We start from the raw sequence: 27,450 nt of genomic DNA, 5'->3' as shown, positions 1-27,450 counted from the left end.
TCATAGGGTGAACATAAGCTTTTACAAGGACAACCATGTACCCTTCACTTTGTTGGCTCAATAGTTGTGGAACTGTACATGTTTGTAGTGGCTCCTCCAAACATGCTCTTGGGTAGCACTTGTAACACTTGCGTTCACAGCTGTCTGTGTCTGGAAGTAGAGTATAATCCCACTCATGTACATCCAATGGGAAACAAATGACTAAAGCTGAGCATGGCTGCAGGCTGCAGTTGAGCAAAATTTAACTAAATTTTTCACTAAAGTCTGGTGTGAATCTTTTATGCTATTTTGTACACACTGGTGACCGATATAAACATTCTGATGCAATGCCAGCAGGAGAGCGTGACAAAAGCCAGGCCGACAAACTCTTACAGTAAAAGCTTACAGGGCACATACAAATAGGAAACACAGGCGTAATAGGATTATTCATGGATTCCTTTTAATGTCATAAAAACACCCATCCTCCACTGCTGCTTTGTCGCTTCTCAACCAACAGAGAACACAATAATAAAATGCATCGTGCATCAAAGTTTTATTGGCCCTCTTGCCACAATGGCATTGTCCCCAAGCTCGAGCAATAGCAGCCTCATGCCAACTCAGAGGGACAGAAGGAAGTGAAGACTAGCAAAGCAGCCTCACGCCTGATTGGCCATCGAAGCGCAGGCCTGTCAGCTTGAACCCTGACCTCTGGAGTTTCGCTCTGAGCCTCTCTGACACGTGCTTCCTTATTGTATCTGAGTCAAGCTGACTGGTTAAGAGCTGCAGCGGAAAAAACGAGCACTGCCCGGAAAGCGGCGCACCGCATTTAGAGGGGCCCCTTGGTAAATTATTCAGACGGTCCCACTCGCAACAATCAGCGTAGATATGTTCCTCCACCTCTGTACGCTCACACATATACATACGCAGAGATCCACACACAGCCTCTGTGTTAAATATTCATTACGACGGGTGACGGTAGGGAGGGAGCAGGGAGCGTAAAGTGTTAGTAGTTGGGGTGGGTTGCCAGATTGAGTTGTTTTAGATTTGTAGTGCTTTGGGGTGCAGGCTTTGTTTGATGGTGGCAGCCTCAGCAGAAAAACATTTTACAGTATAAGTGGAAGGATGATTTAGGTGCTCTTAGAGGGAGGTTGTACAGGACCAAAGTTGAAACCAGAACCACCCAATGTTGAAATTTCTGCCCTGTAATAGTTCTAAAAATCAGATACACAATCAGTTCTTACCACCTCTCTCTTCAGTGGTGACGTGGAGACGGCAGTGGAGTTGTTAGAGGGAGTCTACACCAGTCCAGACAGCTCGAACCCCAGTATGTCCTTTGTCTTCAGGAAGATCTTGGAAGAGGACAACGACCATGCCTTAGACAAGTGTAAGATATACACACTCAGCATGCAAGCAGACAATACAAAGCATGAGACCACATGCAACATGATGGAATTAAAAACTGCCCCATATGTGCACGGTGTGTTTCAGTGAGTGCTATGGCAGAGCGGCTAGCCAACCACTTTGCCTGCTACAGACCAGCTACAGACCTGTTCATCCAGCTGCTGGAAACGGACAAGGTCGAGGACGCCAAATTCATGTTGGCTGTGAGTATTTATGACTGTGCGCCTGTTCCCAGAAGCTGTGAGGCAGAGAGCAAAGACATTTGTTGGTAAAAATACTATTTATTTGTAGATCTGATACATGCACGCCACAAAGGCTGAGATATTGCTATTATTAATTAATAGTCATACATTACATACAGTACATTTTGCAGTGTAATGTAGTGTAATTCTCAGTCTCAAATGGTAAAGTGCACATACTATGAGTATAACTTTTTGTGAGTACTTTAAATGAATTTAAAATCATCTGGAACATTTTTCAGGTCCCACTGTGTACTGCTCCGTTGGACTGCCTTTCACTTGGCTACATTTAAAATTATAATGTCAAAGCAATTAAAAACTGCCAAAAAAACAAATCAACAAGGGATGCTGATGAATTTAGTCCACCACAAGTCCCAGTGCATTTTTTCCAGTTGTCAGACCCTAGTGATGGCGGAGACAGAATGTTGACTTATTTATCTGGACTCCCATTACTGTGCTCGCCCACATTCCTCCACTGAGTCTGGTGGTCTGAAATTGGCCTCCTGCTACTTCACTTATTTAACACAGTTCATACATTACAGCTCAATGACTTTGCATTGAGCCTGGGGACATGAATATGTAGCAGCTCGATGAGTGAGAGACAGTAGGAGGACGAACAGAGAACGAGGCAAGACTTCAACATTCAGACGAAGACATTGCTCTCATTCTGTTTTCTTCCTCCTGTCTGACTGTGATAATGTTACTCTCTCCCACTGAGTGATTACCCCTCTCAGTCGTTCAGCTTCATGATAGCAGAGTGCTCTGTAATATACACACATATCCTGCTCACAGTTTTGGCTTGCTACACATCAGATCTTTTTACACATGGACTATAGAAAGCTGTATTGTATATTCCTCATCATAGCATCTTAGCTGCTCTCTTGTTGACAGTGTTTGTGGTTTTTGCGTATTTTATATTGACATTCAAATCACAATAGGCTGTGTATGCACCCATACATTCAGCTAATTGGACTAGCCTCCTCAATTTGACAGGTAGGTGAGCTATAATTCAGGACCACTGTGATAAGACTAAGACTGGAAACTTAACAATAAACCCACAGTTTACAAAAAGATGACATGTGCCTGCCCGTCTCACCCTGCTGACACCTTGAGTGATTATCCCGCTCAATCTTTAAACAGGGACGTGGGGCTATCGTGTATATTAATGTACATATACATGACGTACTGCTCCCATATTTATTATTATTTAAATACAAACTATGGTCGCACAATGTGAAAGCTATTACTGTCTCCTGGATTGATTCCCTCTCCATCTCTAAAAAAAAATTAATTGAGATTAAAAAATAATTTTCAAAATCTCTGTTATTATTTTTTTTAATTATTTTATAATTATTTTATAATTATTCTCTACTCCAGTATTCATAATTAACTGCAGTTGAGAGAAAATAGTCTCATAAACGTTATTTTAAGTGTATATTTTTGGGCAGCACTTTGGGTAGGCCCAGGTAAACCCACCTCATGATGTCAGTAAACCTACAGGGACATCCCACAGCAAAGACCATATGTAGTTTTAAGTTTGGACCCTACTGACGTGACCCGGGTTAACCTGGTGTGTTCTGGTTTGCCCCTCATCGTGGCCTGGTGTCTCCCATTTCTAAGCCATTTTACAAGGTTAGTGGGGGGAAGCAACCTAACTCCTCCATCCTATACAAAGTAAAGCAGGACCAAGACTCTGAAAAACTTTAAAGTAGGAAAGCAGACTATAATGATGACACAGCTTTTGGGAAAGCAGGAGGTGAGGGGGGGAGTGGGGAGCATGAGGAATGGAGTCAGTCATTAAGGAAGAGAAATGGTGTCAGGAGGGAGCAGTGAGGCAGATGCTTTGCAAATTCTTCTACAACTGCTTACATGCGTGTGTGAAGGGGGTCATTGAGGAAAAGGAGGAAGCATTCCCCGGGTATCCAGAGCTTTTAGGTGGTGTGTGTAAGGAGCGGGGGAGACAGTAGGCCTGGGTCTGTTATGGCGTCGCCGTTGGGAGTGGTTGGTGTAGCAAGGGAGAAAAAAAAACGGGCAAGAGTGAGACCACAGAGGGAAGTTACTTCAAAGAGTGAAGTGGCATAGTGTTGTCTAATTGCTTGATTGTACTAAAGGCCTTTGGCCACTTAGTGACTCCGAATGAAGGCAGCTCTGTGTATGTGGGTCCTGTTAAAAGCCTCGCAGGCTGCTGGCTTTTAATTCTGTACAAGGCGGAACAGGAGTGGATCACGTCAGTTTACGACTGGCTAGTAATCGGACTTCATTGCAGCTCAGCCAGGAACACACACGGAGAGCACAACAGTGTTAATGCAACTCCTGCACACACACATACAATGTATTGTACATATGCGTGCACGTTTTCAGTGCAAACAGTCATGCAGAGGGTAAACCAGCCATCAGAAACCTGATTATAAGAGTTCCAACATGACGTAGTTCTATACTTCTGTGTCTGTTTATACGTCACATATTATTAAGGTGTAATGCACTGAAATTAAGCCTTTGCCCTACTGTCACTGTTAATAGGGATCTGATGTAATGTCATCTAAAAAGAGGTTGTTACAGTTGCAGTCACAGGAAATGCTGTGCTGCTAGCAATAAATGCAAATTAAATATTGTGCTTTTCAAATCCTACAACTCTTCCCTCTGCTGTTACTGTGCTTCCTGTCCGTCAGTAATTGATTTAAGTCTTAAAGTGTCACTGGACACAATCATACACTGAGAGATAATTACGCTTTCTGTTCTGGACAATGCTGTACATTTAAATTCAAACAGAACGGAGGAGTTCTTGAATTCAGAATTATCCTGTAACCTGGCGTGAACATGTGTTTGAATGAGCATGTATAGGTTTATATAATGTAATTGTATTAATAGCACAGTTAGGAGAGACCTTTACACAAAGGTTAAGTGGAATCTGCGTTAACACACTTTTCTTTTGTTTCAATGCAGCGCTGTAATGCCTTGGCTGAACAGAAGGAGGTGTTGCTGTCCTTCGTGGCCCAAAAGGCTCAGTCTCCTGGACAGGTAAAGTCGAGTTAGCATTCTAGTCTCTCTAGTCGAGTGTTTATCAACCATTTGAACCAAAAGCAGACAATCGGTAAACGCCTCATCGCCATGTTTATGGTTAACCAATTATTTTGGTGCTCGAAACTCTGTAAATAAAACGTGGTACCACACTGTAATTATCCTACAAGTGCCTGTTACTATGACAATAGAGATCTCAACAGAAAAGTCTTGTTGCAACACGGCAAGTGTCTGAATAATAATCAAATCCTGAAGTCACACTCTCTTTTCACAAAAAAAATAAGGTTCAATGCTGCTAAGAAGACCCCCTCTGAATGTCCCCTTTGCTCACCCTTGCATGTTCACATGTTGCACACAGTGGTCAGCTTGGTGCTGTGCTTCGACTCCTGTGAGCCCCTCGTAACTGCAGAAGAACTCAGGAAACGTAATTTTGCTGTCCATATATATATATATAAACCAGTGTTTCTGTGTACAGGTGGGCAAGATAAAGAACCTGTGCAGCTTGGTTCCAGACTTCACTGAGAAGGAGGTGCTGTATTCGTACCTGATGAAATGTCACGGTAGGACACTTTAACATGCACTCACTCCTATCCAAGGCAACTTGGATGAGTCCTGTTGAGGCTCGCTGGCCTGTGAATAATCGGCATTAACAGACCCATTAACAATGCATCAGGTCAAGTTGTGTGTGTGTGTGTTTAGGCTTGCATTCTGGGGGTTATAAAACACATGTCCTTTAATGAGTTAGCTGTCCTGGCTAGCCTGGCGTGCTAATCTGGACATATTCCACCACTCAGCTTTGTATAGTTTTACCCCCTCCCCTCCACATCTTTTCTTGTTTCTTCCCCATTTGACTCCTGTCTACATTTTCTTGTCCCTTTTTTTGTCTGCCTCTCCTTGCTTTCACCTTCTTACCCCTTTCACCCTCCCGCTTTTACTTGTCACACTAGAGATGAGATGACATGACTATTTAATTAGCATTAGCTAGCTGGTCGGTCAAGGCACCCATAGGGGAAGCAATTAGCGATTCTCTGCTCAGCTCGGTTCTCTGCTCTGTCTATTTACTGTGTCTTTTTTCTTGTCTTTTAACAGTCGTGACCTTACTCTCAACAGCCACACACCGTTTTAGGTTTACACATTATTGTTTTCATGACATGATGTAGTTTATCTCTTTAAGTAAGGAAGAAGTTATTGATTACAGCTTTGTAATTATTTGCTCATATTTAAATGTGTAACATTATTTTTTTCCCCCTCACGTTCCATCATTACTCTGCAGCTAAAAAAAACAGAGTAGGCCTTACACAGGTTTCTGCTTTTCCACCTGCGTGTTCTCACTCACAACCAAAACCAGCCGAATTTCAGAAGTAATAAAAAGAAAGTATTATCCTGGCAAAAGAATGGGTAAATACAAAGATTGGCCTGTGTGCAGTTCCATCTTAACTGGAATTTCTTGGCACCAACAATTTGATCAAAGACCAGTGTGTGTGGGGGAAAAAATGTGATTATCCCAGCAACCATGCTTTTGACTCTCGGTCATACAGTCAGTTTTTCCTCTAAATATCTGCATTCAAACAAGAATTTGACTTTTTTTTTGTCTCAGTTGGTAATTCTGTGCGTTTCTCTCCTTACTCTCCTCTGCCAGTATTGGATAAGGACTTAACAGCAGCCAAGGCTTTACTTGAGCAGATGCAGAAGGAGGGGATGGTCGTACACGAACTGTCACTCAAACGACTGGCTGTACTTTATCGTGAAGTGGGAGAGACTGCACCTTTCCCTGAGCCCCCCGTGAGTCTCTCTCTCTCTCTCTCTCTCTCTCACACACACACAGAGAAAACCTACATAACCACTCAGCTGCAACTTTCACAAATCAGGTCTGAATAAGCAGCTAATTGTAACCACTGTGTTGCTAGTTTAAGTACATATTTTTCCTCTTCCTAACTTCAGACCCCTCAGATTTTACCCTGTGATCTGACCTGCAGGTTGGGAAACACTGGAATAATTTGTGTTGAATCAATGTCATATTATAAATTTGATCATTTTAATAACTCTTAACTTCTGCTTTGTGGAAAATGATAACATGCCACATTTTTACCATACCTGCCCATACTGATACCAGCTGTGCACATGTGAGCAACATATTACGACCAGAACTTCATATAAATACACCCTGCCTACAGATTCTAACCAGTGCTGGCACTTGTCTGCCTGGCACCCTAATGCGTGCCATTGTGTGTGCGCTGCAGCCTGTGTGTGCCATAGTAATGTGAAAGAGCAGTCTGCCTGCTCGGGGCAGCTCACAGGCCCGCAGCTTGCCTCTTGTGGTTGTTACTTCTGTGTGCGTGTCACAAATTACACCCCACGGTCACAGAGTACATATATTGTGTAAGCGAGATGGTGTCACTCCAATGGCCGCTCTTACTTTTCCGGCTCATAGTGTTTTTGAACACTTCAGCACATTGAACATTTTGTAAGCCGATGTAGACCTATTCTTGGCAGAGGACACATGCGGTCCTCTCAGCCGCAGCACTTTGATGTGCCGTCCCCTGGAGGCAGGTGTAGACAGAAGCCCAACTCTTACCTTCACATCACTCACCTGCAGTACAAAGATAGAAGCAGAAAGAGGGATGAAGGTAGAAAAGCTCCTGCATTATTTACAGAATGTCAGGGTAGTTAATTGATTGCAGAGTTTTATAAGCTGAGGGAGGAAGAGTTGCAAGGAGAAGGAAAGGTTACGAGCCAGTGTATACAGAAGGCTCTGAAAACACATCTCAGGGGGAAACACACCTCCCTTTGTGATGTTTGTCTTCTTCAATAGTAGATTGCTTCTCCAGTTAACCTTGTTCCACAGCAATATGTGTCGCTATTCCTGAAATGACATTTTGTAAATTTGAAAATGCGACTTTCCTACATTCAGCTTTAGGCAAATAAGAAATAAAGAGCTTTGTTCGAAGCAATATTAGAACACCCAAACCTGGACAAATATACCAACGACCAGACAAATGTAGTGAGGAAAATGTGTTTTTGTAAATTAGGTTGAACGGACCCCCTGGAACTGTTTGAAATCCGTGCCAGGATCTCTCTCTTTCTGTAGTGAACGCAGCCTTTTTATCAGGCTTAATTACTATATTAATAAGCAAACATACATTGTAAGGAGCTGGCGTAATCTGCAGAAAAGCTCTCACCCCCCACACCCACCGCAACACTTTGTCTGGATCAAAACACTGATTAATTAGCCAGGAACAGATGCAAAGAACGGAAGTATGTGTTTGGGGAATGTGGTACAAATCCCTTATTTGTGTATTAATGGGGATTTAAAGATGAAACGAGACAACCTGTTTGGAGACTATTTAGACAGACCCAGGAGGGATTCAGTGTTGCTTACTTTTGGAAAGATGCAAGATAGAAACGCATAAACACCTACAGCAGGTGAGAATGTACCTGGTTCGTTTGAATAGGTTTGTTGAATGTGTCTTTTCTTCCTCTTTGCAGGAGTCCTTTAAGTTTTATGCAAACAAACTGAAAGAGAAAGCAACCCAGGTGAGGGCAGAGGAATAAAAATCATCATCTCCTCCTCACACGTGTTTTTCCCTTTTTTTTTTTTTTATAAGTTCTTTGCCCTTGTTTGTGCTTTGTGTTGTATCTGTTGGATATGAAGACTCTGTCCACTGCGATCAGTAATGTTGAGAATGTACAGAAGTATTTATGCTAATAAATGTCAGTGGAAATCCAGATTGTGCGATTGGGTGTATTATTTATCGACATGAAGCATATTTCCATATAATTATATGATGTTTTACAGCCACATTAAATTAAGATTAGTTGCATTTCATGCTCATTAAATGTGTACTTGACTGATGGATTAAACTCCCCAAGATGTAGCGTTTAAAAATGAGCCCGTTCTTGTTAAATGCATTATTAAAATGTTTTTTTTTTAAAGTGATACTCAAAAAATAAATAAATAAAAATAAAAATCATGGAAGCACATTAACTTATTAGCTTTGCTTTGATTTTTAAGCAAACTGCTGTAGATGTAAATATTATTATCCATTTGCTTTTGAATGACAGATCGTCTAACATCTGTCCTCTGCAGCCGTTTGGCATCATAACTCCTTATACTCTCCAATACTGGCCTCAGATGTTTCCGTTTCATGTAATGCAAACTGTTGGCTCTGACATAGATGAGCCTTACATAATGCACCGGTCCGTTCCCAAGAAGACTGGCTGGTTGACGTCAGAGTGTCAGTCATGGCTTTGGAAACCGCTCAGGATTCAAATTAAGACAGAGAAGTAATCTGCTTCAATTTTCAGCTTCTCACAGCAGAAAGATTTTACCCGATACTCTTTCAATTCTGCATAAAGACCCATTTTAAGTGGTTCATGTCACACAAATAATAACACTGAGGATAATCACATTATCAATATCTTGTTTTGTTATGCAACTACACAGCAACAGGCGACTACACCATGCAACTGAAAACAAGAGGCCAAAGGATGAAGGCAAAAAATAAACACTCAAGTGGAGCAATTTGATTTAATACTTTACTAATTTGAATTCAAACTATGTTGGTGAAATATTTAAAAGGCTTTTGCACCAGTACAAAAACACACACAGCTTACATAACCTCCAATCTATGAGGACACAACAAATAAAGTGTCTATTTTTCTCTCAGTGTGTCTTACTAAATCTCTACCAGGCTTTTTGTCTCAGTGTTTCCTGTACTGACACACAGACACACACAGTTGCAGTAAGCTTAATAACCTTACATATACAGAAACGATAAAGCTGTGGAAATAAAGTAAAAGCTATAGATGGATATCTGCCAAAGTAGTGCTCTAATCAGTTGCTACTACTGAGAGGACAGAGAGAGAGAAAACAGCCATCATTTTACATTTACTGCAGTGCTCTGCTGCCACCCAGCAGCAGACAGCGGTACTGCAGAGAGCTTCAACTAACTCAAACTCGTTTTTTACCCACATTCAAAGCATTTGAAACTCAAAAGAGCAGCAGTATGAGACTGCATACATTTGAATCATTTTAACACCAATGAAATACTAGCTTATTTTATTTTTAAACAGAACTAGAGTTTCAGACAATGACATTAAACAATGTAAATATATTCAGTTTGCTGTTAGAATATCCTCTGAATTAAACAGATTTCTCTCTAAAACATCAGGTGCCGAGCCAGTCGAACCAAAATGAATCCCTTCCACTCGGTGGAAGGTTCACCAGTCTTGACTGGACTTCTGTTTGATGAATTTAAGACACAGGAAGTAGAGCACCATGAAGCCCAGACAGACTGCCAGCAGGACCAGATAACATGAGTACAGAGGGTACTGGTTCATGTTCATAGCCTCAGCCACCTGAAAAATTAACATTGTTAGCAAAGTTTAAAAACCAGCTTTATACTCATAAATAAATCACGTCTTGTCAAACTACTGTTATTATTTATGGGATCAATTACTTTTTAATTGTGTCCTTGTGTTCCAAATCTGTAAAAATAGGATCTGGCTGTGTGTGTGATCGTCATGTATCACAGTGTTTTTACTCACATATATGCCATCAATGTTGATGGTGATGTTTCCGATGGTGACAGGATACTTGCTGCCTCTGAACTGTACCTGCAGCAAGCCGTCAAAACCCCAACGCATGAAGGAGGCATAAGAGAACCAAGAGGCCACTGACGGAGTCAAGAACATGCATAAGCATCAGATCAGCATCTTTTTATTCTAACATATTTTAACTAGGTACAGTAAACGTGTCTCCTCACCCAGCCACATATTCTCGAGGCTGATGACAAAGCCGCCAGTCAAATAGAAGACGGTGAACAGTGCGTTTCCCATGAAGGCGGAGGTTTGCAGGGTGGGCAGTGCAGCAGCTACAAACAGAGCCATGGCTCGGCTGCAGTAAACCATCAGCCACACCAGCAAGAAGTTAAGCAGGAAGCGCTCGGGGGCTTCATTAAGCCCTGCCAGCCAATAGATAGGAAGACCATAGACCAGGGTAAACACACAGTGCTCAGGTAATTCCCCCAGGACCTGAGTGTAGAGGAAGCATACATACAGAACATATTCAGTATTAAAACAGTGCAGTATAATGCCAGTGTAGTACACAGTGCTAAATGTGATTCCAACATGGAGCAGCACTGACCCCTACTGGAGACACAGTTTCATCACTGAGGGGTTACCTTAGCGAAGAAGTAAGAAGTGACAGAGTACATGCCGTCCTCCAGCTCGTGATAGAGCATGGCTCTCTCTGTGTGACCTGCAGAGAACAATCGGTCAGTCTGATGACAGTTTACAGCACAAAAACCAGGAGCTCTATTACACGCTGGTTAAAGTCTAATTTACTGTGACCAGCTGCAGACAACATTTATTGCATCTATGTTCCCACATTTATTCTGGTCGCTTTGGACTGTCAATGTTTCATTTTGAATTATAAGCGAACATTTTTTATGACTTGTAGTATCATCTAACCTTGAACTTTACTTTAAAAGGATGCTGGCTGGCTGCTATCTCTGCAGCTGTAATGATCGGGTTCCAAGAACTCTCCAACAAATCTAATAACTTTATAACTCCGATAACTTGACCACTTGCACTGTCTGACCTTTAGCTGACTTACTGTTACATGTTCTCTTTAATAATGTACTGTTCAGACGTCAAATGTAGCCGTCACAACTTTTATTTATTCATTTATTCTTGGATAGCTTCACACAGTTCTCTTTAATTTACACACAACTAGCTACAACTCTTTTGCTCAGTTATTTCAATCTTTTGCCAATAAAAACACTGTGTGCAGACATACAAAGCATTTGACCTTACAATCAAATGATCATTCAAAAGTAAGAGTTTCATCTTTCTTACTTACTAAGTTTTAATAACCAGTATTTTATTCAGTGTGACAAGTAATATTTGGTTTGACTTGGGATAAATATAAAAGCCAGGCAACGTTAGGAGTAGTAAAGCAGTAAAGACCTAACTGAGATCAGAACATGAAATGTTCACCTGACCTTGATCCTCAGCCTTTAATTACTCACATTTAGCTATGACGTCCAGCACCACAGCAAATGGGGTGAGCGCTCCGATCATGTAGAGGAGGGCAACAGTGTCCTGGATGGACAGACGCTCTTCTCCTGCCCCGTAGTACAGACAGCCGACCAGCAGTGACATGAGAAGTGCCTCAAAGCCGTGGACCAATAAGGTGACCAGGTCTCGAAAGTCATTATACATGTGACGCCTGAAGGAGAGAGAAAGGAGAGGACCGTGCTCATCGTTTCATCAGCGCTCCAACAACATCACTGGGTTTGCATGTTCTTACCTGATCAGGATGGAGAACTGGTGTAGTCTGCCAGGCAGTCTGTTTCTGCCTGTGGAAATAGTGATGACTTCCTCACCCTCTGCTGTTTTTGCCTGCTGAGGGCTACAGCACATAAAGAAAGAAGTTTTATTTGAGCCAAAACAGGCCTCTCAAAACAGTCAGGAGGAAGAGCTAATCACCAACAATACAAACATACAATTATAGCATTTACCCTCTATTCTTTTTGCCACAGAAGACACTGATGCAAGACACTGAGTAGCAATGAATGCCCAACTTAAACATACAGCTACCTGTCAGTTTGGGCTGGTGCTGCTTGGTTTCCAGGGGGTTTCCACATGTGATCATCAGTGTCTCGGACCTTCTCCATGAACTGCTCTGCCAGAACTCTGGCCCGCTCCAGACACTCGGTCTCTCGCTCTGGACTACGTCGGTCTATACTGATCAGATCAACTGGACACAAAAACAACAAAATCAGGCAACACTTGTAAACCTGTGCTAGAAAACAACATTTGAAGCTGATTTACAAACTAACCGTAGAAGTCAGAGGGGTTACAGTATCGTGGGCAGGGGTGTCCCAAAGCAGTGAAGTAAGGAACCATGTCCCGAGCTGCACCACAGTACACGGCTGAGCCTGAAGACAGCAGGACGACAAGGTCGAAGAGCTGGAAGATATCTGATCGAGGCTGGTGGACTGAGAGCAGGACCAGGCGGTTTCCCCGGGCGAGGCGGGACAGTGTGATGACCAGGTTGTGTGCGGTGAAGCTATCCAAACCTGAAGTGGGCTCATCCAAGATCAAAATACCTAAAAAGTGAAAATAATTCATAAAATGTGCTGCTGCTCAACGTGTCCTTCAGTCCAAATGTAGGTATGTTTTTATCAACAGAGTAGCTTGGAAGAGGGGACAGAGTAATACAACTGGTCTAGATCCTTGCTAATAAAATACTGTCTGACACCAAAGTGGAACAGGGATGATATTTTAAAAGTGGTCCGCAACTAAACTGATAATGTTGTAAGTTCTGATTCTAAATGTATAAATACGATTTGCTAAAAGTCAGTGACTGAACACTTTACAATGATCTGTGTCGAAACATGACAAAAAATAAAAAAGTCTAGAGAACAGTCAACACCTTAATTGGTGGTGTCTCTATTCCATTTTTTCATTTTCTTACCAGGGTTCCAGAGAAGTTGGACAGCTATACTGACTCTCCTCCTCTCTCCACCAGAAACACCCCTCACATAGTCGTTCCCCACCCTGGTGTGCGCACACTGACGCAGCCGAAGCTCTGCAATGACGTCATCCACCTGCGACAGAGATTTAGTTTTGTTATACACACAGCAATACCACCATGTTGTGTACATACTTCTGGATGGAACAGTGTGAGATTCATCATACCCTCTGGTCCCTCTGAGCCTGTGTGAAGTGCGTGGGAAGCCTGAGTTTGGCAACAAAGCTGAGTGTCTCACGGACAGTGAGATGAGGAAGGAGGCGGTCATCCTGGCGGACATGAGCGATGCTCTTCTTCACTAGCTGCGGCTTGTTGGGCTTTCCGTTAATCAGAATCTGACCAGATGTCATCACGCCGCCTTCATCTCGACAGGTTAGGATGTCCAGTAGAGACGTTTTACCACAACCTGGTAGGCGGTGATGATATTTGTAAAGCAAAATGTAAACAGTGAGGAAACTAAGCAATGCAAGAGTGTTTGAGTGTCACCTGAGCTGCCGATGACAGCCAGCATCTGTCCGCTGCCCACTCTGAGGCTGAGTTTGTTGATGGCTGTCTGCTTGTTTCCTTTTATCTCCCACGGCAATTTAAACTCTGATAACCTCTCATACCAGGGGATCTGAGCTGCTGTGTCCACCTGGAAACACACACGTGTGCACATTTACTCAAGCAGCGTGCACATACATACAGAGGTTAAAATGCAGCGTGAAGCTAAACATAACATCTGTATGAGACCAGAATGGCTATTCAACAGTTACCTCATAGTGCAGGTTCTTGACCTCCAGCTCATTGCACCCTCCACTGTAGGTGAAGTAGAGACTGCTGTCTTCTTCAGTTGAGAACAACTCTGTGTCCTGGTGCTGTTAAAAAAAGTAGACAGGTCAAGGACTAATACAGAAAAGGCAAGGACATACACACATCAAAATCCATATTCATCTGGGTACTGATGTACAGCTCTTTTTATGTATCACTACTCTAAAGTTCTGTTCAGTTACTAGATGAATAAAGGGATCTGTGGACGAGTTAGTTCCACTAACGAAAAAAAACAAATGACAAAAGCCTGTTAAATTTATGGTTAGACTAGCATTAGATACTGTGTTTGTTTTAGTTTAGATGCAATTGTAATCTTCAGTGTGTGTGGATCTTTTCCTGTGTGACTGTATTAACATCCATCTACTTTATGTGCAAATAATTGCCTAAAATCTTCGTTGTGGGTCCAGTGGTCCAGAGTTCATTTGGAAGCAAACCTAATATTATGTAATTCAATTAAATAAATGATTACTAAAGAAAGAATGAGCTTTCACCCACACTAAATGCTATACTGTTTATGTTGTATACAATTGCTAATTTGGGTTATGCACCTTTTTTTGAATGAGCTAAGAGAAACGACTGTCTCAGTGCTGTTAAATCTGATGTGAAATAATCGTAGCACTGTTCTTTCTAATTAGAATTCATGGTCTAGCAGTGCAGTGTTTAGCAAAAGTTTCAACAGTCTCTCCATTTTTATAGACAAACACCTAAAGAACTCATGAAACAGGAAAAGCGGAGGAAGGCAGGAATCTAGAGTAGAAAATAAGAACAGTGCAAAAATGTGAAGCATTTTGTTATTTTACCAGATCAATATTAAAGAAATGCTGTCATTTTCATGTGGTATTTTGAAGTATGTATTTCCTAATAAAATGTATGTTAGTTCATTTTTCCTTTCAGGGTACATAAGAAACATCACCTTGTAAAATGTCCACAATCATTTAATTGCATCAATTGATTGATCTGACTACAGTGTCAAACACGATCTGATTCAGGTCACTGAGTTCAGGCACAAGTTAAATTTATACAATTTGTGGTTATACAGCAGATAAAGAGTGCAGCTTAATGCTAGTCAAAGGAATCAACTGAAAGTTTAGCTTTACATTGGATTTAATTAAGACACATCTGTAAATAAGTAGTGAATTTTAAAAATATGAGTTGACTGACCTGTGCATAGCCATTAGTCTGACTGAGGGCAGTGTCTGTGTCCATGATGATGCAAATCGCTCGCTGATGTTTGTAAGGTCAAGAGATCAACACCCGTTAGGATCCTCTCTTTTTTTTTTTTTTATTTCTACAGGTGTCTGTTGTTCTTCTTCTTTTGGTTTAACTCCAGTCATATTCACGTCATGTTAGCTCTTCTTTGTCCTGTCCGTCATGGCTTTTTGAGATGCAGTGTCCAACATGAAGACTGAAATGAGACTGACATCCAGTGAATCTACTAAGAGTGTGTGTTCTTTGTGTTCTTTATACAACTCCTGATCAAAGTTCTCTAAGATAACGCAACATTCGATGCGTGTTTATGGTTCCTGAGGGACTCAGCTGCTGATCTCACACTGCTGCTCGGTGCAGGGAACAGGTGCAGAGAAACAAAATCTAGAACATACAGATTATTGACGTACTGATGAGAAACGGACGTGTTACGGTTTCTTTGTTTGGAGTACAAGATTAGTTAGAGACATGAACAGAAATTATTCAATGCAAACAGTGGAGGCAGAAAGCGGGACAAAATTCAAGGAGTCCTTCAAATTCCTGTCAGAGGTAAAGAAGGATTTAAGCAGAGACAGCGGAGACGAGGCCTCGTGTTGTCTCAGTGTCAGCAAGATCTCCTACACAGTCAGGTAAGAGCTGCACACAGACTACATTTTAATTTTAGGTTGCTCTACCTCTCAGGGCCCATAAAAAATGAAATGCTGTACATTAACAATTGTTATGTTGTTTATTGCCCTTCTCTATGTGTGTGCTTGTGTGTGTTTGTCAGTGAACGTGTGGGTCCATGGTGGGACTTACCCTCCTACAGGAAACGATGGACTCGTCAGATCCTCAATGATGTGTCCTTCCACGTAGAAAGTGGGCAGATCATGGGAATTCTGGGCAATTCAGGTACACAGTAGACACAGCAAGCCTCGAAAAAAGGAAAAGAAAAACAAAAATAGTGTCCTTTTCATAAGGATGCATTTTATAGCTCTTCATCTTTTTTTCAAAATGTTAAATAACAGCCACTCCAGCTCCAAAAATAGAAGGAACACATTAATAAAACAACGTCTTTCTATAGAAGAGGGGGCTATTTTCATATATAAAATGTTGTTAAACAAGTGTATGAATGTGTCAATTGTGTGTTTGTCATGTGTATTACAAAGGGTCTGGGAAGACCACATTGTTGGATGCCATCTCAGGGAGAATTGGAAACTCTGGCACACTGCTAGGAGAGGTCTTCATAAATGGCAAGAAACTGAAGAGAGAAGAGTATCAGGACTGCTTCTCCTACGTACTGCAGGTAAATATTGACTCACAATGTATAACTAAAAAAAAGTGTAAAAACTTTGCCCTAGTTCTCCTCACACACACTGACAACTGGTCAAACTTTTCCTCATAGGAAAGTGGATGCATGCACACTGTGTATAGATAAGTTGACTGCCACAAATACTAAATCACAAACTCAATGATGACCACACCACTTTGCACCAACTCCAAGAAAGGCTGCCCCAGCCTCCGTATGAAATTAACTTAAGACCTTTGATAGCCTCCTCATACACTTAATCTCTCAATGAGAGGTGCTCAAGTGTATCCAAAGCCTGAATTAAAAACGCCGGTTTAAAACTGGCCTTGCTTCTTTTCAAATCATCTCACTCTTCTTGCTGATAGCACCGCCTTCTTGCTCTCTAAGCCTCGTCATTAACTTCCCCTGCTAAGCTGCAGATGAGGAGGTGATATGAGCTCCTGATATTAAAAGTCATTCAGATGAGAGAATAAGAAGAAGTGGGATTGGGAGGTGCCATATGTTAATTGGAGCGGACAGCAGGTTCAGCTGGTTCAAGCAATTAGAGTTTCTGTGTGTGTGTGTAGGTTTATTACAGATGATTTTCCCATGCATACGTAAACTAACACGAATAGAGTATTCTGTATTCAGTATGTGTTCTGCATGGGAGTGTAGTCAGTATCACAAGATGTGATACTGAAATCTATATATTTCCTGTGTCTCAGCAGACTGTAGTTTGTCATTAGTGATGGATGAGAACAGGAAAACAGATCATAATCCTGATTGTGGTTTTTTCTCTTTTTACCTTGTTTTCTCTCGTTCTTTGCCTCGTCCTTTTCCAGAGTGATAACTTACTGAGTTATCTGACAGTGGAGGAGACTCTGACCTACACAGCCCAGCTGGCCCTGCAGAAACACTCGGCCGAAGCCATCAAGAAAAAGGTGACTCTCAAGGGCTGTGAGCATTTTCTTCAGTTTAAAATTCTCCATACAAAGACATAATAAAAAACATCTAACTTGTTAGAGGTAGATATTCTCTTGTCACCTGACTTTTCAACTCTGGTTGAACTCCTGTGTAGGTGTCGGCAGTGATGGCCGAGCTGAGTTTGACTCATGTGGCCCACAGTGTTATTGGAGGTCGTGTCTTCCCAGGGATCTCTGGGGGTGAGAGGAGGAGGGTCTCCATTGCCAGCCAGTTACTTCAGGACCCACGTGAGTACCATTGCAGCTTGGATATGCCTGAGGAGAATAGCAGGAGTTTTACCTCTCAACATCAGACTTTCAAACTGTGCTATTGCACAGTTCAAGTTTCTTATGTCTTTAAAAGATATTGATATAGATATAGATATAGAGACGATCTAAAGCTTTGAGAGACAAGGATTACATACAAAATGTTAAATATCAGCAAGATGCCCTTAAAGGATAGGTTAACAGATAGGTACCCACAGGAAACAGCTTTTGCTTGATGTGAAGATTCCTGCTGTCCAGTGCTGATATGAGGTGAATGTGATGTTGTGAAGTGGAAACCTAGCTACATAATTTACACATCCTCACAAACACACAAACAAAATAAATGGCAGTTTTCCATGTCCTATCTGCAACAAGCCTCTGACATTTATTCTTGGCCACCACATTGATGATCAGAGCAGGCTAGAGCCAGTTTTTCCCCATGGCCACAGGAGGGAAGATAGCTAGGAACAGTTGGAGACAAACTTATTAGCCCCATTAGTGCTATTTAATGGAAAGAAAGTTTAGTTGCCAACCTCAAATGGGGAACAGTGATCACCTGACAAGCACTGTTGGCTTCTCTACCCATACAATGTTCAAGGGCAACCCTCACATCAGACTAGGATATTTTCATTCTTTATCTAACAAATACTGCTGAAGTCAAGAATGAGTCTGTGGATTTTCTACAATATATTGGAAGCATGTAACTAGGCAAGGAATCTTTTAAAAACCAACATCAGCAAAGGATAAGAAGAGCAAGCAAAATGAGCATCAGGCATAGAAACAGAAGTATGACTTCCATGCTGATGACGGGAGAAAGTTTTCCACATAACCTGTCTCTCCCCAGAAGAGTTTAAAGTCCACAGTGGTAAAAAAACAAAACAAAAGGATCTAAGTTGGAGGGGAATAAGGAAAGGACAGAGAAGGGGACAGAGAGAGAGATGGAGAAGAGTATTAAAGGACTGGGTTATCACACCATGAAGGGAATGAACAGAGACCCAGCTCACTCTGTGTGTGTGTGTGTGTGTGCTCATCCCAGGTGTAGTTTATCAGTCTACAGTCCTCCGGGGAGGATGGAGGGTCTCAGTCCTCATTCAGGATTAAAATGGCCATGAACATGCACATACACACACACAGAGTCACACAGAGTAATAAGGAGTTCCCATTCGCTGCCTTTCCAATCAACCAGGAAATGAATTAATCTCACAATTAATGCATCTGCTAATTCCACACTGCTTTCATAATGTAAAGAGGCAATCTTTTAATTGTCCTAATTAGAGTAATTATCTTTAAAAAAAGAGAGAGAGAACTCACTTATCTTCACAAGTTAAGTTGGCCCCATTGAGAGTCCTGCATGTGCCACTTAATAAAAAGTACACTTAAAACTTCCTAAGAAAAAAGTCTCAATCTTTCACTGTGTGACAAACCTACAACAAAAGCAGTGATGTCATCGGGATGCTGTTGTTGCAGGGTTGATCCTATTGGACGAGCCGACCACTGGCCTGGACAGCATGACAGCCAACCAGATTGTAGTGCTGCTGGCGGAGCTGGCCAAGAGGAACCGCATCGTCATCGTAACCATCCACCAACCACGTTCTGAGCTCTTCAGGGTGAGTGCTGAACTGGAAACAGAACTTTGTAAAGAGGCCTTTACACCTTTTAACTCCAAGTACACTGAAACACATGTTTCATGGCCTATAAAAATGTATTTGTTGACTTGCGTCTGCCTCCTAGGTGTTCAGTAGGATAGCGATAATGAGTCGAGGAGAGCTGGTATTCTGTGGGCAGCCAGAGGAGATGGTGGACTTTTTCAGCCAATGTGGATATGAGTGTCCAGAGTACTGCAACCCTTTCGATATCTACGGTAATCTATGCGCTAGAATATGTTTGGTGTTGTGTGTTTAAAGTGTGTATGTGTAGTTAAACTACTGCTATGATGTCAAACAGTTGACTTTACCTCAGTGGACACACGCAGCAGTGAGAGGGAAGCGGCCACATTCAGTCGCATGCATGAAATCACCTCCTCTTACCAGAGGTCCCCCATCTACCAGAGCATGCTGGGAAAAATGGAGCAAAGCCTGCAGCAATCAGAAAAGACAGCCATTCCCTTTAAGAGCAAAGAGTCACCGAGTGGTGCTGCCAAACTTGAAGTTCTGCTCAGGTCAGTGCTGAAGGAGTCTTCATCCTACGTATGTGACACAAGAACATCTGTTACACATCACTCTTTCCATATTGGCCAAAAAGTGCTTTAGAAAGAAAATGTATTGTGCCTTTCTCTGTATTTACAAGTATGTTTTGTCTGTGCAGGCGTACAGCCAGAAACTTGTCCAGAGACAGGATGGGCGTTCTGATGCGTCTATCTCAGAACCTGATTTACGGTCTGTTTGTGGCTTTTTTCGTCATGCATTTAGACATCGATGTCAACAAGGGTGCAATACAGGACCGCATTGGCATCATCTATCAGAGCATCGGTGCTTCACCCTACACTGGCATGCTGAATGCTGTTGCTCTCTGTGAGTTTCATCTACTTTGGAAATTATTATGTTGAAATGTGGTTACCTTCTCTAAGGTGTCTTGGTTACGTCACTGTAGATCTCACAGCATGTGTCTGATAACTCTTTTAAAAAATATCTACATGAGGTAGATATGATCAGGGAAATACTCAAGTACATGTGGCCTATTATCTAAGTAACAGCAATGTGTTATCTTTGTTAAACAGCACGCTTTAAATATCTTTATCTCGGCTATGTAAGTTCGCTTATCTCTTGCTCAGTAGGTGAAAGGCGCCTGCAGTTTGCAGTATTTTTGTTCCCTTCAGCAAAAAAAGTCGAGCTCAAAATCTGTGTGGTGAAGGTGCTTCAAGGGACTTGTGGTACTTAGGTCAGGGAAAAAGTTTAAATGATGATTTGTGAGTTTAATTACAGAGCTGGTACTGTACAAAGTGTGACTGATAAGTTTGAGGTCTAAGGTAGAGGGAGATGAGGCACATGCATTACAACTCTTCGAATGATTTGGGGGAAAACAGTCTGTTTTGGGTCATCTAAATTGCAATTCAGCACTGAAATACCTACTGTTGCACAGCTATCCAGGAATGTTTAAACATATGCTCCACGACCACTACATTAAGCATGTAACTGGGAGGTGACTGTGCTAAATCGTTTAATTTACTAGCTTCTCTAACACTGACTCTTACCTGAGATCTAACACTTCAATCACACCCTACGGATAAAATGTCAGTATTAAACTGTAAGAATATTGTAAAGAGCAGTAATTTGGCTTTTCACAGTCACTAGAAGTACCTTAGTTGGTCACCTAGGAAAATGACAGGTCAATGAACCGTAGTACCCTTTGTCCGACAAACCTACCATATCTATACTATCTCTGTGTTTAGGTCTTTCTGTTTGTAGCAAGTTCACCCAAACAGCTACAGAGTTTATCATTCTGACTTACAGTCTCATAGATAACTGGCAGGATACTGAGGTTCTTGAGTTGTCTGAATAACACCTGCAGTCGTACATGGACTAACAGCAGAGGGCAGGAAAACTGAATAGGAAAATAAACTAAACTAATAAAGTTGATCATCAAGTCATGGCATGTTAGATAATGAGTAGGGTGACAACAACAAAGAGGGGGTACAAGGTTTTGAACTTGACTCTACTTTATCTATCTTTACATCAACAGTCCCAGCACTGCGAGCCATTGGTGATCAGGAAAGTCAGGATGGCCTTTACAGTAAATGGCAAATGTTCTTGGCCTACATCTTCCACATCCTTCCCTTCAGCATCCTGAGTGTCTTCATCTTCACTTCCTTCCTTTACTGGTGGGTAGTAAGTGTAATTGCTTTCAATTCTTAGGAAAAGTTTAAAGTGTGTAGAACGATAACTCTTTTGTGTTTTTGTTTGTTTTTAGGACAGTGGGAATGCACCCTGAAAGTCTGCGCTTCCTATGTTTTACAGCTGTGGTTCTGGTGCCACATATTACAGGTGAGCTGATAGAATATATTATTTTTGTACATACATCTGCATGTTTTAAGCTTAATGGTGCTTGTATCTTGTGTTTTTTTTTCCATCCTTAGGTGAGCTTCTAACTGTAGTGCTACTAGGAGTAGTTCAAGACCCTAACATGGTCAACACGGGAGTCGCTCTACTCAATATTGCTGGGATTCTGCTTGGCTCTGGGTTCCTAAGGTAAGACACTGTATGTTTTATAAATTCAATAGCTGTGTTGGGATTGGACCTTTGACAGGCAACTTTTTCTTCCTCTTTCTGACAACAGAAGCACAAAGCAGATGCCAGTGGTCTTCCAGTGGCTCAGTTACCTGACCTTTCAGAAGTACAGTTGTGAGCTTCTCATAGTCACTGAGTTCCACGATCTCCAGTTCACATGCAGTAAGTGGTTTTCCCCATGAGATCTTCCTCTGTACACTCACCCTAAGAAAGAATGAAAAGACACCAAAAATTATAATAATATATAATATGAATTTTGGAACTTGATCAACAGTGTAACAAGTCTAAACAATTCTGCATTTTATAACTCCTATCATCTGTTATTGCAAAATCATTTATTAATCAATGTATCTACATTTACATTTGATCAAACTGCAGCCCTTTAAGTCTGATCTATGAAGTGTGAGTTCAGAGATCAATGTTCGAGGGCACTTGTCAGGACAGATCAGAAACTGAATCTGTAAAATCTGCCATCACTCAACAACTGTTTTGTGTTATTGCAGATAAATCTGCTTTGCTGCCAGGGAGCTGCCTCGTCACACAAGGTAGTCAGATCATAGATGAGGGATATCCTGGAGCGCTGTCTCGATACACACTGGACTTTGTTCTCCTGTACTCCTTCCTCCCTGCCCTGCTGCTGCTCGGCATGATCAGCTACAAACTCAGGGACAAAGTTGTGCGTCACTAAATCTGCACAAAACTCTGAAAACTCGTCTGCTTAACGATAACAATAACAGTACACTGAACTATTCAGCTCACTATTCAGATGAGATCAAGTACTGTATTTAACCCTTTTCTCCGTTGCATCATAAACAGTTAAGTTTTATTTTTTTTAATGAATACAAGTTAGGGTTAGTGTGTGTTGACTGGGATGCAGACGTGACATCATATAACAGCCGTAAACAACTGACAACTTTTCATGGACACTCGCCTTCGTTATTTTCGGCCATGCTAAGCTAGCGGCTTGCTCGAACTTTTCAATAAATGATCAGTTTGTGTTTATTACTCCTCTTTCTCATGAAAAACACCGTACCAACGACATGTAAACAAATTAAGGCTGTAAATATACAAACTCACTGTTTCTCAGAAGGTCTCCCGACACATAGAAGGTGTAAAACATTCCAAAACTGATTTAATTACAAAGCGCACAGGTGCAGGAGGGAGGCGGAAATCAAATCAAAAATGGCGCCAGATGTCTTCTCCACAGCTCTGGATGGGAGTGCTGCTCAGTGCTGCCACTAGTGGTGCAAAATTGAACTGAATTTAGACTGTAACATAAGACACCAGTAATACGGAATAAACTTTGTTTATTTTTCTAGAAGACATTTTATTTTGGTTAAAGAATATATGCATTTGTTCAGTTTGTAGATTTAATTAAATTAAACTTAGATATAAAAAAGTTGCACTATGTAAAGGACATAACACAAAAGTAAATGAATAATGTGGAATGTATACTGTGTATATTTTGCTGCATGTTTTATGTGTGTAATAAAGCTGATTATTTCATGTCTCCAGCTCCAGGCCTTTCCATGACTTAGCTGCATTCCTCTTATACTGCTCCAACTCCTGAAAAACAGATGACACAGACAGGAGAGTTTTAAAATAAACACTTCAATCAATTTAAACAGAAGAGGTGCTTTCAAAACCACACTCCACAAACCCAGTTAACTCAGGTAAACAAGATTTTGTTCTCCTCCACAGATACAGGACACAGATAGTTAAAACACCTGCAACATGTGACACACTGCATTCATACCGTATCTATGCAGTTCAAGGAATTGATTTTTTCATAACTTTTCAGAACTTTTTCATAAGAACAACAAAAATGTGTTGCTACATAAGAGGTTGGTGTTACACTAGCTCAGACTAGAATATTATCACTTAGTATTACGTAGCATTAAGAATGTCACTTTAAAGTCTGCCTTGACACGCATATACACGCACCTTTATTCTCTAGACTCAGGTGGAATTTTCTTGCTTGGACTAATTATGTAACAGTACCATCTAATACCAAAGCAAAATGACCAGCATCAGCTGAGAGTCAGTCAGAGATAATAGGGACTTGTGTTTCCAGGAGGTTACTGCCGGTCAAGTGCCAGAGTGGCAGGCCAGCAAGAAAGTCTTTAATCTCTGAGTTTATTACCACAGCATACTTTACAGCCTAATGAGATCATGAAAGAAACACTTCTACATGCGGGTTACTACAGGGCACAGGGTCACTCTCAGACATTGTTTAAGACAGGTGACAGGCAGCACGCAGAAGAAAAACGTGAATTTCTATTTGATGCTTAGATTATTTTGCAAAGAAATAGAGGAAGTGTGCTTCAATTTTATATTTGAAATTTAAATTCCCTTAAATAATTATGTCAATAGAGGCATTTCTCCAAATGTATGTCTGGCACTTTCTTTTTTTTGTTTAAGACTTAACATATTACACGTCAATTAAACTAGCTGCTATATAAACTTCCAAATTCCTTTTAACTGTTTCAATAATTCACTATCTTCCTAAATACTTGCTTCTGTCTGCAGGTAGGACAAAGGTCATGGTCACAGAGATAACTGATCAGACTTTCTGATAAACTATGATTGGCCATCATACAACCAATGAGTCATGTCACTAATTTCAGTCTGGCACCAAATAAAGCCTGTCCAGATTCATAATGATGATTTATGATGAGTTTTGTCTGATTATGTAAATGCTCTGGATATGATACCTGGTTTTTCTGGGCTCTCATGGCATCAATCTGAGGCTCACTGTACTGTTGGTCCTTGGCTGGATCTTTCAGCTCCCTCTGCTCACCTGTGGTCTGCAAAGTAACAAGGAGACAGAATACTGTGAAAACTACATCATTCATATATAAATTCCTAAATCAGATGATAAAGGTGCAGGTGCTGTCAGTGATTGGTCTACCTCTGGAGGGAAGATACGCTCATATACTTTCTTCCACAGGTCTTTTGGGTTTTTTGCATGTAGAGAGGTTATGTCCACATCAGTAGATGGAGGAGAGCCTAAATTAACATTATATAATACACAATACACAATTCTGTTAATGTTCCTTTCATTTAGCAATCTTTAAAGGCATTACTACTTTTGGCCACTGGGTGGTGCTGTGCTCACCTATTTGGCTGAAGGAGTCAGAGCCTGCTGGAATAATGAGAGGCTTAGTTGACTCACAGGACACTGTTTTCCTGACAACAACAACAACAACAACAACAACAAGAAAAACACAAATAAAACCAAAACAATAAAAGCATCTTGTTGAATCAACCACTCTCTAATTTTCCAGTCTGCCTGACTTTGTGTACAATGTTGTGTCATGCTCCTCACCCTCTGTCCAGACCAAAAGCCAGGTGTGAGAAGAAGCTCTTGGTTTTTGACATCAGGCTCTCTGATTTGATGCTGGTGAACTAATTAAAACGTTACACACAGAAAGAAGAAGATGTGTCAACCTTGATTAAAAGTGAGAGCAAACAGAAGAAGGCACGAGGTCCTGCTTGTTTTACATGTGATGAATATATACATACTGCAAAAAAGTGCACTTACAATGAGCGATGCTGCATAATAGTGGGCAATAAAACGTAATGTTTTACTGACCACTTTCCTCTTGTCAGAATCCAATTCCTACCACAGGGATTGAAAAAAGTGTCACTTCAAAAATTCAACACCAGATGTAAGTAAAGCAAGGAGCACCAAGTAAAGACAGGTGTTACTATACTGCGTGTTTTTACCTGAAATATATCATATTTGCTGCCAATGATGAGCAGTGGAACAGGAAAAGGACTGATCAGCTCCCTGTCCTGTGCACAGACATAGTTAACTCAGGTTACATGTGTCATATTACATCTGCAGTGGACAAAAACACTAATATAATGGGGGGGGGGGTGTAATGGACAACATCACAAGCCTTACAGGATAGTCTTTAGGTAAGATGCTTGCTGCTGAGTGGGGAGCCGTCTGGTGTTTGGCTCCAGGTTTGGCCCTCTCTGCTTGCTGTGCCTGTGAGAAGACTTTCTCCAGTCGTGCTTGTGCTGCCTGCAGCAGCTTCTCCAAGGTTCCCCACAGAGCATTGGGTTTAGACAGATCCAGTATAAGGATGACAGAGAGAGACCTGTGGAAAGACAGAAAGGGCTCTGTACAGTGGCATTCAGAAGACACTGCACTTATACTGCTTCTAAGGACATATGCTATAGTCTGACAAAAAAGACTAAGAGACCTACTTGATGCTGGCAGGAGTGATGGGGATCTGGACTAGGTCTGACAAAGAGGTCCCTCCTCCCAGCTCCCATATATGGGCAATATCTTTGGGCTGAAAAAAAAGAAATAACCATTATTAGTTTTATCTTCAATTTATGACTATGCATCATACAGCTTTTACTATAAAGTACTAGGACCACCGAGCCTCATCAAGCATTACTCAGTGTGCTGGAAATGACAAAATTATGGGCAGTTTGCTGGTGTCGATATTTAACAAAATAACTTTAGACTGTAACAACTTATTTAAAGTTGTGTGTAAAGACACTAAGAGTGTGTGAAGACTAAAAAAAGGCTTCCTCACTGTATTGTGTCCTCGGGCCCGTCTGCCAAAAGTGTACTCCAGTGCCAGAGTTGGCTTGGATGGTTCATCTCTGGTGGATAAAAAAAGCAGTAAGAGATGATAGTTTTGTAAGATTATTGAGCTATTATTGTTAATAACTGCCACACTGAACTGGCTACATAACACCTGTCTGCATGCAGCAGATTTACACACACACACCTGTCGAGGCATCTGAGGAGAATGGACGTTTTGCCCTGAAAAAGAAGCAGATGTATGTTAGCTTACCACCTATAGCAACAACATAACAGTATTTCTGTCTCCAGTCTGTCAGCACTAAAGTCACCCCAGCCTTGCTGCCGATCAGAAACACAGTCCTCTCGGTCACCGTCTCTCCTCCGTCCTCCTCTTTTCCTCCTCTGTCCAGACTGTGCACCTCCGCCGCTGCCTGCTCCCATAGTGTGTCCGAGCTAACAAATATGAGACAGAACCGACACGTCGATCAAAAGAAACATGACGTTATTTATGTAATTATATTAGAGTTGTATAAAAGTGGCAAGCAAGATGATTATTCACCTTATTTTGGGCATTACAGTCGATATTGACAAACTAGCTAAACAGCTAAAAGCCAAGCCGTCACAAACGTTGCCAGAGTAACGGCACATTTTGATGACGCACTCGTCCTTGCGCCTGTCTGAGGATTGTGGGAAGTGTAGTGCGTAAATAGGTTTGGAACTGGAAAGGGTCACAACAGTGGAAGACATGGATCAGAACTTCCACCAAATGCATTTATTCATATTGGAAGGAACAATATCTCAATTTGTTACGTTTGTAGTATTTCCAATACCATTCAACTATAATCTTAGCTAGGGCACCAAAATGGCTGGACTACAGACCCTTAGCAGCACTGACAGACAAATCTGTCCCCCTTTATTAAAAACGTGCTGAAGACTCTTGTCATCCACATCAATGTTAGTCACCTACTGGAATGAATTCTAAACTCTCAC

At 41.4% G+C, this 27,450-nt stretch overlaps 4 protein-coding genes across 6 annotated transcripts in view; 2 read left to right on the top strand and 2 right to left on the bottom strand.

Moving 5' to 3' along the window:
- Window positions 1-8,363, top strand: part of lrpprc (leucine-rich pentatricopeptide repeat containing) — a 43,713-nt gene extending 35,350 nt beyond the window's left edge. Inside the window, exons 33-38 of the mRNA XM_028423411.1 lie at window positions 1,236-1,363; window positions 1,468-1,583; window positions 4,563-4,637; window positions 5,113-5,197; window positions 6,277-6,419; window positions 8,124-8,363. Of these exons, the coding sequence (XP_028279212.1) occupies window positions 1,236-1,363; window positions 1,468-1,583; window positions 4,563-4,637; window positions 5,113-5,197; window positions 6,277-6,419; window positions 8,124-8,189 (613 nt within the window). The 3' untranslated portion in view covers window positions 8,190-8,363. The remainder of the gene's footprint in view (window positions 1-1,235; window positions 1,364-1,467; window positions 1,584-4,562; window positions 4,638-5,112; window positions 5,198-6,276; window positions 6,420-8,123) is intronic.
- A 788-nt stretch (window positions 8,364-9,151) lies between these two features.
- abcg8 (ATP-binding cassette, sub-family G (WHITE), member 8) lies at window positions 9,152-15,287 on the bottom strand. Its single transcript, XM_028423151.1, has 13 exons — window positions 15,148-15,287; window positions 13,932-14,033; window positions 13,663-13,810; window positions 13,344-13,582; window positions 13,120-13,252; window positions 12,482-12,751; window positions 12,240-12,399; window positions 11,950-12,051; window positions 11,669-11,868; window positions 10,820-10,896; window positions 10,403-10,670; window positions 10,185-10,312; window positions 9,152-9,995 (listed from the first exon to the last, which is right to left on the bottom strand). Exons 1-13 carry the CDS (start codon window positions 15,190-15,192, stop codon window positions 9,858-9,860), a joined length of 2,010 nt encoding a protein of 669 aa, XP_028278952.1. The 5' UTR covers window positions 15,193-15,287; the 3' UTR covers window positions 9,152-9,857.
- On the bottom strand, window positions 15,241-27,122 carry dync2li1 (dynein, cytoplasmic 2, light intermediate chain 1). Of its 3 annotated transcripts, none has more exons than XM_028423153.1 (20): window positions 27,020-27,122; window positions 26,790-26,913; window positions 26,666-26,700; window positions 26,468-26,537; window positions 26,130-26,218; window positions 25,822-26,020; window positions 25,641-25,709; window positions 25,456-25,533; window positions 25,240-25,319; window positions 25,030-25,100; window positions 24,823-24,920; window positions 24,626-24,718; window positions 22,989-23,477; window positions 22,397-22,565; window positions 22,009-22,115; window positions 19,643-19,870; window positions 19,117-19,307; window positions 17,504-17,697; window positions 17,265-17,364; window positions 15,241-16,105 (listed from the first exon to the last, which is right to left on the bottom strand). In XM_028423153.1, exons 1-13 carry the CDS (start codon window positions 27,106-27,108, stop codon window positions 23,415-23,417), a joined length of 1,158 nt encoding a protein of 385 aa, XP_028278954.1. In that variant the 5' UTR covers window positions 27,109-27,122; the 3' UTR covers window positions 15,241-16,105; window positions 17,265-17,364; window positions 17,504-17,697; window positions 19,117-19,307; window positions 19,643-19,870; window positions 22,009-22,115; window positions 22,397-22,565; window positions 22,989-23,414. The 3 variants fall into 3 exon arrangements, with proteins under 3 accessions (XP_028278954.1, XP_028278955.1, XP_028278956.1); XM_028423154.1 differs by having other exon boundaries at window positions 22,989-23,474; XM_028423155.1 differs by having other exon boundaries at window positions 22,989-23,149.
- On the top strand, window positions 15,627-23,425 carry abcg5 (ATP-binding cassette, sub-family G (WHITE), member 5). The gene is made up of 14 exons (XM_028423152.1): window positions 15,627-15,821; window positions 15,962-16,083; window positions 16,341-16,477; window positions 17,302-17,400; window positions 17,538-17,670; window positions 19,156-19,295; window positions 19,420-19,549; window positions 19,633-19,846; window positions 19,993-20,198; window positions 21,367-21,505; window positions 21,595-21,668; window positions 21,761-21,872; window positions 21,961-22,073; window positions 22,415-23,425. Exons 1-14 carry the CDS (start codon window positions 15,661-15,663, stop codon window positions 22,597-22,599), a joined length of 1,965 nt encoding a protein of 654 aa, XP_028278953.1. The 5' UTR covers window positions 15,627-15,660; the 3' UTR covers window positions 22,600-23,425.
- Window positions 27,123-27,450: the final 328 nt, after the last annotated feature.

This window comes from Parambassis ranga, chromosome 15, assembly GCF_900634625.1.
Source record: "Parambassis ranga chromosome 15, fParRan2.1, whole genome shotgun sequence".
In the NCBI taxonomy this organism is placed as follows: domain Eukaryota; kingdom Metazoa; phylum Chordata; class Actinopteri; family Ambassidae; genus Parambassis; species Parambassis ranga.
The sequence above is the reverse complement of the archived record's forward strand: the minus strand, read 5'-3'. Positions and strand labels throughout refer to the sequence as shown.